Genomic DNA, 13,141 nt, shown 5'->3' with positions numbered 1-13,141 from the left:
ATATATATATTTGGTGGTTGTTGACTTACACTGATGAATGTTCACAATCACATAGTCGCTTTGGTAAATGTCAGAAACATGTAGTAAGTGTAGTTAAATGCCACTGCCCTTTGTACATTTGCCCGGTATGCCCTACATCAATGATTTTTTAGGTGAAGTGATATTGCCCATTATGCATTTAACTGATATTTCACCTAATCTATCCTCGGCAGATATCGAATAAATATATCAACGAATAAATTAATATCATATTAATACTTCGAAATATTTGCGAATGTGTTATTACCATGAAATTGCATATTAGTTATTAAAGTATTCTGCTTGTTTTTTGTTTGTTTAAATCCTCTTATCCATAAGCTTGGAAATATATTTTATAAAGAATTCGGAAAGTTTTATTGAATACAGCACTCGTGGCGTGTTATGATTTCTTACGTCGCTAAGAAACTCACTTAAAATGATTTTTTTTTACCACTGTTATTTTTTTAATGACTCTATGAAACGTAACAGCAAGTCTTATGACTGTTATTGGATAAACCAAAGAAAACTAATTCAGTAATTATTTTACTTCACCTACTAACTATTTTACATTTCAGTGCTTTTCTTTTTAACTCTTAATGTGCATAAGAGTGTCTTTTATAAAGATTTGAAAATAAAGAATATTCTTTTTTCCGTTAACAGATAGAGAATGAACGTGTCTGTGAACCAATCTACAGCGAAGATGAGGAGAGACATTATCCGTCTTCCAACAATAAAATGAATCTGATATACCATACAGAAGGGATGAATAACAAAACACTGTCTGGATATCCAGGTTTCACAATCACATTCACTGCTTTTCAGAAAGGTGATTTTTACTTCTTCTTTATCTTTCACTCTCTGTCAGAGGCTATGGTGTGGTGAAAATAGATCAATATGGACTTGTAATGGCATGTCATAATTTGAATATCAATCTGCAAACACTTTTCAGATGACGGAAGAAGCGGTCCCTGCTCTCATAATACGACTGATCTGTTTTCATGTGATAAAAATATCTGCATTTGGTCTGGACTAACGTGTGATGGACACAACAATTGCGGTGACCTCAGTGACGAAGACCCATACGGACATTCTAATTGTGGTAAAAAAAAATATATAATTCTTATGACGTTGCACTCCTCTTTGTCAGTAGAATAAGATTGTGTGATTTCCACTTTTCCCTTCTCTATTACCATGGTTTCGGATAATCTTTCCTCCAATAAGACACAGTAAGAAATGAGTGTATCCTTCGAATATTGGAAACTTTCTGTGTAACCCTCCGCATATGTGTTTACGAGGCGATGTGTGAACAGGCTTTAATACAGTTTAAATTTGCACTTATAGACCCCTCATAAGATTTTTAGGAACATCGTTAGCTATATACCGATTTAAGGTAAGTGTTGTTTTTTCTTTGTTCTCATTTCAATGGTATTACAAATTGAATGGCGTCCATCATTTTGTAAATAGTTCAAGTACAATAACAAAAAATTGAATGGTCTTTAAGTTTGGACGTAAAAATGAATCGGCGGAAGTGGAAACTAAGATAACTGAAGTTTCATTACGAATTTTAATCATCAGTGCTACTTGCACGGTTCCATCTTTAAACTGTTTACTGCCGTAAGAGAGAAAAATTTTACGAAACCATGGTGACGGAGAAAGGTGGAAAGGAGTGGAAAAATCGCATCATCTTGAGATGGCATTCACAAAGAATATAAGTAAGTGCAGGTAAAAAAAGAGTGTGCGTGAGGAAATTAGCACAAATAATGCCATTCTTATAATGCACCCAGTCAAAAACACATGCTCGATTACATTAATTATTCACAAATATATATCCATCTGAAATCATTTTTTAATTCCACTCGCGCATCATTACAAAAAGAAAGAATCCTTCTGACGTTTGACAAGAGTGATTTTTATAATCAATCATCGAAGAAAGAGTGCTCTGAAATCACACTATTTTTCAACCTATATATATATTCCTTGAATTAGAAATGATCGACGAATACAGAAAGATTATTTAAATTGTTCTCGGATTCTTGCCTTTCGCTATCATTACAAATAAATAGGTTGTTTAATGCCATTTTCAATGGGATTAATCTTGATTCACCAGATTTCGAGAATCGTTTTTGTTCTTTACTAAGATTTTTATTGTCAGGAATGGCGATAATAATAAATATATTTGATTCAACTCCTATATCTGATTTGAAGATACTTTTTAAGACCTAAATAAACTGAGAGCGTATTTTATTTCAATGCATGCTACTTTTTTTTTTGTAATGTATGGCGATATTGGACGGATGAACAGAGAAAGAAATGCTTGAATCTTCCGGAAAGAAAGAAGGGCATTCTGAAAAATTTCTGCCAAAATACACGTTTTCAATCAATAAAGGTGTCACTAAATCATTATTTCATTTGTACAGTGCACATAAAAAAGTACACTTCATACAGGGTCTGATGATAGCCTAGGCCCAATAAGCACGGGCCCACACTTTCTGGGGGCCTCAAAAAATTAGTAAATAGTCCACAATATTACTTTTAAAAAAAATACTGAAACAGTTTATCTCAAAAAAGGCATTTTTTTATTTCAAATTTTCTTTATAGTGTGATAAACCAAACTCGTTTCAACATTGCACTAATCAAATTTGAAAGTACAGCTGAATTTTAATGGGTGCAATTTTTTCTCCAACGGCTTAAGCAACTGCAACGAGGATGCATATTCGCAAAGTCTCTTATCAATAATTAGTGTCAACAAGAACTAAAAAGCTTATTCTTAACAAATATTTAAAATAATTCAGCTAGTCAGTGACTTTTAGCAAAAATCATTGATTTCAATTGTTTGTGGTTAGCAAACTATTTTTATTTTGACTTAACATTGTTTTGTTGTTTTATATTTTGCTTTAATATTTAGATGCGTAAACTTCATCATAGAAAAATAATCTTCAACTGTCTGCTTTCAATTTTTCTTAGAATATTTCTCTTAAATCATGCATGTTCAATAGATTATTTTTATTGTTAGGACTACTCTTCAGAAATTTAATTTCAAAATATTTTGAAAGGGGCCCGGTGGGCCTGGATTTGTCTTGATCAGTCCCTGCACCTCAATAACTTTTGATCGAATGTATTCAATTAGGGGACTCCATCTTAATAGTTCAAAAGCGTCGTAAGACATGCTTTCGGGTTACTACTTCCGATTTATTTTTAAGCCTAAACTTGAAAAAGGATGCCTTCTAATATTTTTATACTTCTTGTTACACTATAATTATTTTTTAAATTTCAACGAAACGAACAACATAAGAACTTGGAAGACAGTAGATACACCCCCTCAAAAATAACTAACAGTGATGTTTTAATCAAATATAGCCAAGAAAGGGAACTTGACGAGCAAATTTATAGAACAGCCTGTTCACGCATCGCCTCTTTAGCATAACATAAGCGGAGGGATACACCGGAAGTTTTCTATATCTCTTCCGGTTTTAGGAAGCTTGTTATTGTTTACATTTAGTCTAACCATCTATAAAGGAAAATGTTGAGCCCCCATATCAATCACCATGTATGTCAAAGTGGACTGATCATAAGGAAACAGTTTCTAATTGATGACCGAAATCAAGTAAAACTGACCACTTTGATCAGCCTGTAAAGGGACAGAGTGTGCGTGGTATCGGTTCTCTTTTAACTTTTGCAACTGCCCTTCGGAACTCGTTTATTTTACTTTAAAAAATAACCATATTCACCATAACCCATAGAGCACAACGAATATTTCTGGAATACGAGTTATCTCGTTCTTCGCGATGAAAATGCTTGATTTCGTAAGCTGGGTTATGGAGCTACTACAGCGGGAGAGTCATGTCACTTCGGATCAGGGCCTTGTGCAGCTCTAGTGCGACATAGCATAAAGTACTACTAAATAAATGCTATAAAAAACTCTGATTCGATATTTATTAACCGTACTCAAAACATTTTTAATCTAATGTATGGAATTCTAATTATTTGTAGGCAGGACTGGTCGAGGCTCGAGTGTTCTGATTGTTCTAGGTGTGGTGATCGTATTTCTCCTCATCATAATGTGCGCTGCCACCCTTCTCTGTACTAAGAACGAGACAGTTCGACGTTTCTCCACTAGACTTAGAAGTCGTACAGTCTCTTTCATTCCAAGACCCTCCCCTAGAAGAACATCATTCAAGCAATTGGAACAAACTTAGAACCATTTTTTAAATACTATCTTATTCAGAAGACAAAACTCGTAGATTTGTGCACTAATACTGGCGAAAAAAATGTATTATTATTCATATGAGATGTGTTTATCATGTATTTTAATCCATCTGCAGCAAGAGAAAAAGGCAACATCTTGGTAAATTTTATTAACAGAAAATATAGGGAAAAAATGGTATTTTGTAAAAAAATTAAAAAAAAAAAAGAATATACATTAAAATGATTCAAGATGCCCACATTTAAAATCAGACCTTAGAAGACAAGCATGTGTATTTAAAAAGAAGTTCTTTAAATAACAGAGAAATTTTATATGCAATTATGTGACTGAAAAATGATGAGAAAAACATTCTTTTGATGCCTTAGTCTAATTGAAATTGTCTTGATGTCTTAGTCCTATTTGAAACATATGATTTCTAAAATATTGTTTTTTTATAATGAGTCCGCAACAAACTGATCTTGATAAAAATTAAATTAAAAGTTTTTATTGATTCTTAAGTATAGAATAGCACTTTGATGTCATTTTTGAAGGGCCAATTTTTAAAAAAAATCTCTTTGATATGGCTTTAAATATCCTCCTTCAAAAAAGGGTATTAGTCCTATATTTTAAGAATTCTAAAAAATAAAAAGAATTTCTGTTAAATCGCAAGATCTGGGCAGCCTAATCTAATGATCAAACAGGGAACTGCACGTTCAAAAGTGGCCAAACAATGCTCATAATGTGGTTCAACAATAAAACACCCTACATTGTTTTGAGAAGTATTCCATTTTTAATAACCCTAAATGCCACGTTTTTTTTTTTTTGGCAACATTTTACAGCAGAAATTTTAAATATTAAGCGATTTTCAGAAAACCTTAGGAATTCAGAAACTTAACTTTCATAAAATTTAACTGCTGCCAAAATTTAGATGAAAGAAAAGAGAATTTTTTTCTGGCTACAGACCAATAAACAAATTTTTAGTTTTTTATAAATAATACAACCGATGTCGTGTCATTTACTGTATTCGTTACTTATAGAATAAAATCTGTAGTTCAAGATGAATAAACAATTTCAGATTTAATTTCTAAAGTTGAATATTTTTTCTTTCTTTCTTTTTAACTAATATTTCTGGGAGAAAATTTAAGCTATTGTAAAACCAAACATAAATTTTTATTTCATGACAATGCAAAGTGCATAAAATATAAACTCATAATAACTTTATTCTGGTGATCGAAATTTCACTAACTGTCTATCACTAACTATCACTTTCACTAACTTCAAAAGGGTGACCTTTATGGGAATTAATTAATTATAACTATTAAGTAACAGAAAGATACAAAAACATGCTTTATTGAAAAAATACGCTTTTTTCCCCAACAAACTTGGATTTTTAACCATCAAAATAGGGTCCACATAATTTTGGCAGGAGAACTGATGAAGGCTTAAGACCCTATTTTCAAATTTTTGCATATTTAATTGAAACTAGGGAAATTTTAAAGCGAAAAATTATTGACACACAACTAAAAATCCAGTTAGATCACTAAAAAAAATAATTTTTATGACTTTCTACTATTTTGTTCAAAAAGGGCAAAAATAAATAAAGTGTATGATATTTGAAAAAATATAGGATTGTAAAGTATTAAAATTCTATTTCTGAAGAACTATTCAGCCCATTTCGTTCTAAGTTTACCATTTAAAATTACTTAAGATTAAAATGGGGTAAAAATTTGCAAGCAATTCAAATGGTTTCTCGATCGATATAGTAAATAAAATTGCTAAAAATTATTTTTTGAATGGAGTTATTTGTGAAAAAGACAAATTTATAATTATGGGAAATTTTTTTTTAAAATTCGTTTAATAAATTAATTTGTTTAAAAATACCAAGAGCGAAAAACGAAATTAACATAAAGAGGTTCAAACTGAGCACTGGAACCATACTTCCAGATTCTAGCTAGTAGTAGGCTCCCCTATAATTTTAAAAATCAAAAAGCCAAATCTGTTGTAAAAAGAAGTACGTTTTTGTGTTTGATATTTTCAATTAATAGCTAGCATTAATTAATTAGCACATTTGCGGCCAACCTTTTGAATCATTAAGATTGGTTTTTAGTATGTGAAAATCTGATTATTGGAACTGAAGTTATTCAGGGTGGTTTCTTTCTTGTTTTCCCCACTGTACCTGGCACGGAAGAAACTCACAGGTCTTAATAGTGAGTGTGTATTTAGTATTATTTTAAAAATAAAACGGAAAAAAATGTCTAACTATGTGTGGCAATAAATTTTTTAATTTAACAAATTCTTGACTAGTTATTTTGCTTCTTTGAACTAAATTTAAAGCCCTTTGCTTTAGGTAGCCAAGGGCAAGGTCTAGTTTGTTGGCAACTTTGCGTTTTATTTTTTAATCTTTTAACTGTCAAATTATTTTGAGGATTTGGATACGTAAATTGTCAATTTTTTTAAATTTCAAAAATCAAACGTTTAGTACAAAATAAAATATACTTAGTAACTAAAAATTGGTATTTTGAATGAAATGCATAAAAAATTTAAGGTTTTGTTGCCACTGCATATTCGCTTGAAGCAGATGCCATTCAGTGTGGCAGTGCTAAAGTTCGCTTCTAGTAGAGCATTATTTTCAAAACATTAATTTATTTTCCAAAAAAATAAATTATCTTTATAACGTTTCAAAGAACAAATTTATTTTCTAAAAAAATAAATCAACTAAAGTTTCAAATAACTGGACGCCATTTTGCAACACTTTAAACATAAACATCTATCCTTTAAAACCTTCAGTAGAATGCTGCCATCAATTGTTTTAAATAACATACATCTATATTAACTTTTCCTGAAATAGATTCAGTTATGACCAAAGAGATGAAACCAAAATAAACTACTCACGATACATATTCGGTTATAACAACATAATGCACTAAAAAAAAATTTACCATGAGTAAATACTCGGACATGACATTTTAGAACACAGTGCTGCGCCTGAGATTATTTCAGACATGAAAGTTAAAACTATTTTGTTTCCTCCATCTGGTGAGTATTGTAAATGAACATCCTAACTTCTTCCAACTCATGAAAACCCAAAACATTATTAAAATGATCTACAGTTGGTGTGAATTTTTTTTTTATTTACTTTAACTATAATCAGAGAAATATATTGAAAACATAATATACACAACATTAAGAGCTACAAGAATAAAAAATAAAAAAAACAAGTTTTATGACATTATGTGAAAATATGCACAGATGTTATGTAACAATGAAAACAACAAAAAAAATCCATGAGATGAAAACAAAATGCTTCTTAGAAAGGCACTCTTGGTGTAAGATCACACTTATTTTGAACGTAGCCTTGTTCTTTGAGAAGAGTCCAGACAGGCACATTAAGAGGATTAAAGCTTTGCACAAGCTTCCTATGTTTCGTAAGATTCATAAACATATCTTCTACTACATTTATAGTATCTTCCTCTTTATTCTTACTGCTACAACCTGCATTATTTTCTCCTATAAAAAAATATTTATTTATTGCTCACATTTTTTTTTTCTCAATAATATCCCACCAGTAGATAAAAAATAACCTAGAGAATTATACTTAAATACAAAAGTAAGTTGAATTTGAACAAAATAAACATGAATGCAATACACAGGGGATACCCTGCATGAATTTATGTCAAAGCTTTTTAGTGAATATTCTATGAATTTTTTATGAATATTCGGGGTTGCCACACAAATCTGAAAAAAAAAGTTCCTGGTACATATTATATGCAATATATTAAGAGGAAATACTCTTGATTGACCTACATTAGTCCAGCTACACTAGTTAACCTGATATTCATGCAAACCAGTACATTTGAATAAATTTTTGTTTAGATGAATTTTCGAGAACTCAAAAGTATTTATTGCTTCTAACGACTCTTCGAGATATCGAATTTCTCCACCATAATAAAAATAATTTATGTATTTAGAAATTTTTCCTACACATCATTTATATCCTGTTAAAAGCATTTTTTTAATATTTAATCAGGGTTAAAATGTAATGCAACGAGGGTAAATGTTGAAAAGGTAATTAAAAAAATAGATGCATAATTTTAAAAAAATCGAATTTATCGAATTTCTACGTTATAATGAAAATAAATTGAGTATTTAGAAAGTTTTCATACAAAATTTATCATTTATATCCAGTTTAAAAGCATTTTCTTAATATTTAAAAGTTGATAAAGAAAATAGGTACATGATTTAAAAAACAATCAAGCAATGATTTGTTATTTTTGTTAATCTTTTTATTAATTGCTATCGAAATCAATTATATAAATTTAAAGTTGCACTGAATAGATTAACTTTTCTTAAATGAGTAACTTGCTTTTTTTTTTAATTCTGATTAACTTGCTATATGGTTTTACTCTTATTTCATCATTTTTAGTTACCTATATAATAATGAATTATATTACATCTAAGCAATTTAATTCATAAATAAAAGGAGAGCAGAAAAGTAATATCTGGCAAACTATAAAAATGGGGCCCAACAAACTCTTCGATTCTATGAAAAACAATAAACTTTAAACCAACTTTTATCATAAAAAAATAAAATAAAAAATTACAAATTGTAAATACAATGCTAAGAACAGGAAGGTTTTAAGTAACATTGCTCAATGTGGACTGTAGAGCTGTAAAAGAAACCAAAACTTCAGACTGAAGTTGGAAATAATGTTTTAGCAATATATGATAAAAATAAGTATTAACAAAGTAGACCAAGTGTTTAAGATATGCATGCACAACCTGCTGTGCAAGTGGCCCTTCATTTAAAAAAGTTAAGCACCCCAGTTTAAGATAATAAATTAACTTTCCATAATTAAATAAATATAAAGGGTTTATATGGTCATAAATTTAATCTTCAAATTTCGTATCTAGATACATTTATTTGAAAGTTATTAAAATATTGGTGGTGGTAATGAACACACACTCAAATGTACAGTTTTACCATAACTTTTTTTAATTATTTTAAGAACAATATGAGAACACTGATATAAGAAAGAAATATGTTATTGTACAAATTGAAATCTGAACAATGTTATTATTAAGATTTAATACTTTTCCGAAAAGTAAAAAAAAAGCTTTTAAATTCAACAGAAAAAAAAGCAAACAATACACCAGAGTTCTCACTCTTTTAACAAAACCAAAATTAAGGACTTCTAAGAACTATTCCTTGAAAAGATGAAGGACTTTTTTGAAAAATTAAGGACCTTTAAAATAGTATGATTGTTTATCACCGAATATACATATACTACCAGTGACAGAGCCAATTATTTACCTTTCTTTAAAATGAAAGTCAATAAATAAAAAAATAATAAAACAATTTTATTATAATGCAAGTACTGATATAATTGTATTAATTAACAGGGCTTGCCAAAGTAAGACCAGGCAATTTTTGCAAACCTGTATTGTTTTTGTTTTTTCTAAGTATTTTCATAGTGTTATGGGTTAACGGCATCTATGAAACTAATCTGCATTTCATTTTTAATGATTTCACAGAAATTAAGTTGTAAAATTAAGTGCAAAAATTAAGATTAGCAATTTTTTTTCTGCATTAAAAAAAAAAAAAGAGTGAATAAAGAAATTTGGGATTAACATTTAAAAAAAACAAATTTCATATTTCTCTACTAGACATGCATCACATATTTAGTTGTGGGTCAATTTCTGCTAAATATTCAGTTACGCCAAAAACAAATTCCTTCTTTTCTATTAATAAAATGTTTTATTTGTAAGGGTATATAGTAAAAGAATTAATACTAAAAAGTTGAATTAAAGTTATGCATGAGAATTGTTTTCTTAACTATGTTATGTTAAATTAAGTCCTACTTCAAGTAAAAACAGGCCATACTAATATCTAAGCACCTTAAATCATTCCCTTTTTTTTCATTGGGTTTAACTTATTCCTTTTTTTAAAAATTCATTGCAATAAATATTTTTATGAAATTTTTTATAGAATAAAAATACAGTTATGTTTGAGATGATTTATAATTTTCAAACCAAAATGTTTTTAATTAGTTCTCGGTGAAACATATAAATAAAAGGGTATAAAATGAATTTTCAAAGGCACTAACACATTCCTATGGCCAGAAAATTGATAAGGTTCCTTAATTAACAAATACTAATAAATTATATATTTTTTCATCATATATAGATATTTACTTGTAATATTTCTCTATCATCCTCTGTCATTCTTAATATTATTCTCTACTATTATTATGATTTGATATTTTATTTTTATTGCAAATTAACAATTTAAAACAGAAAGTGTCATTCTTTTATAACAAAGCAATCTTGTAATATCCCCTTATCAAGTAACGTTTTGTAAAAGAATATTGAAAAATCTTATGAAAAACATTTTGAAAATAGTATGCAACTTACCCATTTTGAAATTATTACTAAACAACTAATGTGTTATATTTACTTTTATGAGTTCTACATAAAATTATTTCCAACTAAAACTTTTATTAGGAATTAACTTTACATCATATTACTAAACAATCTGGCGAAAAACATGAACTAATTTAAAAATAACAAAAAATTGGATAAAAAAATTAAGAAAAAAAAACGGTTTATTTAATAGCAGTGTTAACTGAATAAAATTATTATTAAAATCTAAATATGAATTTTATTCTAATAGACATTAATAACAAAAAGTTTTTGATCTATTAATTGAATCAATTTAAATTTTTATGTAGCAATCTTATTCTGAAGAAATAAAAATAATAGTGCAACAATCTAAAACTTTTTAAAAAAATTTATATTACAACAAAACAAGTTATAAATAGTTACCATGGGAACCCTGACACTGGATATTTTTGTATATAGCATTTAAAGGCAAAGCAAACAATTAAAACAATTTATTACAAGCAAAATATGTATGTCTCGTAGTGGACTGATCGTAAAGTAGATCCTAGTAGAACACCGAAGTCAAGCTTCACTGGCTGCGGTCAGTAAACAGGTGGGACATGCGGTATCGGTTCTCGTTCTACCTTAAAGTGCTCGACTTCCCAAAGCAGGGGAGCCATCCCCTCTGCAGTGGATCAAAATTGTGGTGGCATGTCTTTGGATCATCCTCAGGGATGTTTCCCAGACCGTCCCCGAATGCCCATTGTGCAATGTAAATAAAGCACTTACCTAATCAACAAGCAAAATATGTAAGGACAACGTGAAAGCTCAAATGAGGACATTGTTTATGTTGATTGTCAGATAGAAAAAAAAAAGAATGCTAGAAGAATGAGACTTGGGTGTTGAGAGATGAAGAAAGAACAAGATTTGAACAAAGGATGTTGCTCTTTGATATCTTGGGGGTTATGAATGATCTAATTTAGAATACTATACTTTACTCATCAAATAAAAATTTTGTTTAACTTATCATGTTTATCATAAATTATTTATCTTCTAATACAATCAAAAAGAAATTGTGTAAAGAGGATGGAACTTTCTCACTTTTTTTCTATTTTTTTTTAATTATTGAATAGTTTTTCCAATCTTTAGACAAAATCAAAACTTTATAAAACCATCTTTATTATAACATTATTCAAATTTCCTTTTGTACAATAACCTAAGTTATCTTATATAGAATATTAAAGCTTTACCAAAATGATATTATAATCATTTAAACAAAAAACAGTTAATAATAATAAGAAGAAAAAAAAGAATAAATATTCAACATAAGGAGACGAAAACATTTAAAATTGCATATTTAAAAAAAAAGAATTCACAGAATGATACCTTTTGAACTGCTTGGTTGACTGACATGCACTGAGTTCTGAAGTTCTTCTGATCCTAAATAAATAAATAAAGACAATAAAATGCTGAATATAAAAAGTAGGCCAGTTTCCATGTCATAAAAAATGTGAAAATAATTAAAAGAGAGCTGGAAGTTGTTTTAAAACTTGTGGTTCGGGACCTGAAGTTTGCTCCCTTCATTGAGATGAGGTATAATCAACATCTTGAATTTGAGGAAGAAATGAACAAAAGTGGGTGAAACTAAAACATTTTTATACAGACAAGCAGGATAGTGTTTCAATGTATATTTTTCATGATTGAACGAAGTACACCAAAATCAAGGCAATAGGACTAATAGTTCAGGTGTTATAAAGAATTAAGTAAATATGCACTATAAAATAATACAATATCTGTATATAACTATTAATACATCTGAACTAAACAAATGAGAAATTATTTCTTATGTATTTTTTTTCGACTCAGAATCAAATGAGAATTAAGTAAAATTGACAAAACCTATATTTCAAAAGTTATTAAGAGTATTTCTTCCTTATAAGAATCAGTTTTGCACTTATATCTACATATAAATTTAATTTTACCAATGATTCTGCTTAAACACTTTGCGTAAAAAATCGTAAAAAAGCGTGGAAAAAAAATATATCATGCATGTGCCAAATTTACACCATCCACACAAGTAAATTACAACCAAACTTTAGGCATATATATATACAGTGGAGCATCGTTTATACGACGCCGTAGGGACCACCGAAAAACGACGTATAAACGATAACGTCGTATAATCGATTTTCATTTCTAAAACTGAAACTAACTCTGTTTTCAGTTAATTTTAATATTTAACGTGTTGATTTACGTAAATTTTTAAATTAGACAAAGCAAAACAAACAAATAACCAAGAAAGAAAACTTGCAGCGAGCAATTTGAATGTATGTTACCTTTAATTTTATTTTCTTGCGATTAGTCTCTACAATGCTTTGAATAGCAAGTTGAACTTACTGTTTTCTAGATGCAATTTTAGATTTCTAATCACGGCCAAATCTAATGGCTGAAGCGCACTTGTGCAATTTGCAGGAAAAAAGAGAGCTTTTACATTTTCCAAAATAATTAGTATCGATGGGTGCGCTGGACATTGGTCGATGAATAGCAAAATTTTTCGTTTTT

At 29.1% G+C, this 13,141-nt stretch overlaps 2 protein-coding genes across 11 annotated transcripts in view; one reads left to right on the top strand and one right to left on the bottom strand.

Moving 5' to 3' along the window:
* Positions 1–6,494, top strand: part of LOC110283034 (uncharacterized) — a gene marked incomplete at its 5' end in the record, with an annotated part of 14,135 nt that extends 7,641 nt beyond the window's left edge. Inside the window, 3 exon segments of the mRNA XM_043044862.2 lie at positions 679–844; positions 968–1,117; positions 4,009–6,494. Of these exon segments, the coding sequence (XP_042900796.2) occupies positions 679–844; positions 968–1,117; positions 4,009–4,214 (522 nt within the window).
* An 817-nt stretch (positions 6,495–7,311) lies between these two features.
* The window catches only part of LOC107455737 (uncharacterized), a 29,297-nt gene continuing 23,467 nt past the window's right edge, over positions 7,312–13,141 (bottom strand). For all 10 annotated transcript variants that reach the window (XM_043044856.2, XM_043044857.2, XM_071178004.1 and 7 more), the window contains exons 7-8: positions 11,966–12,019; positions 7,312–7,708 (exon numbers count right to left, since the gene is read on the bottom strand). In XM_043044856.2, coding sequence (XP_042900790.1) covers positions 7,509–7,708; positions 11,966–12,019 — 254 coding nt within the window. In that variant the 3' untranslated portion in view covers positions 7,312–7,508. The remainder of the gene's footprint in view (positions 7,709–11,965; positions 12,020–13,141) is intronic.

This window comes from Parasteatoda tepidariorum, chromosome 2 (assembly GCF_043381705.1).
Source record: "Parasteatoda tepidariorum isolate YZ-2023 chromosome 2, CAS_Ptep_4.0, whole genome shotgun sequence".
Classification (NCBI taxonomy): Eukaryota; Metazoa; Arthropoda; class Arachnida; order Araneae; family Theridiidae; genus Parasteatoda; species Parasteatoda tepidariorum.
Note: the sequence above shows the minus strand (reverse complement) of the source record. Positions and strands in the feature narration are given on the sequence as shown.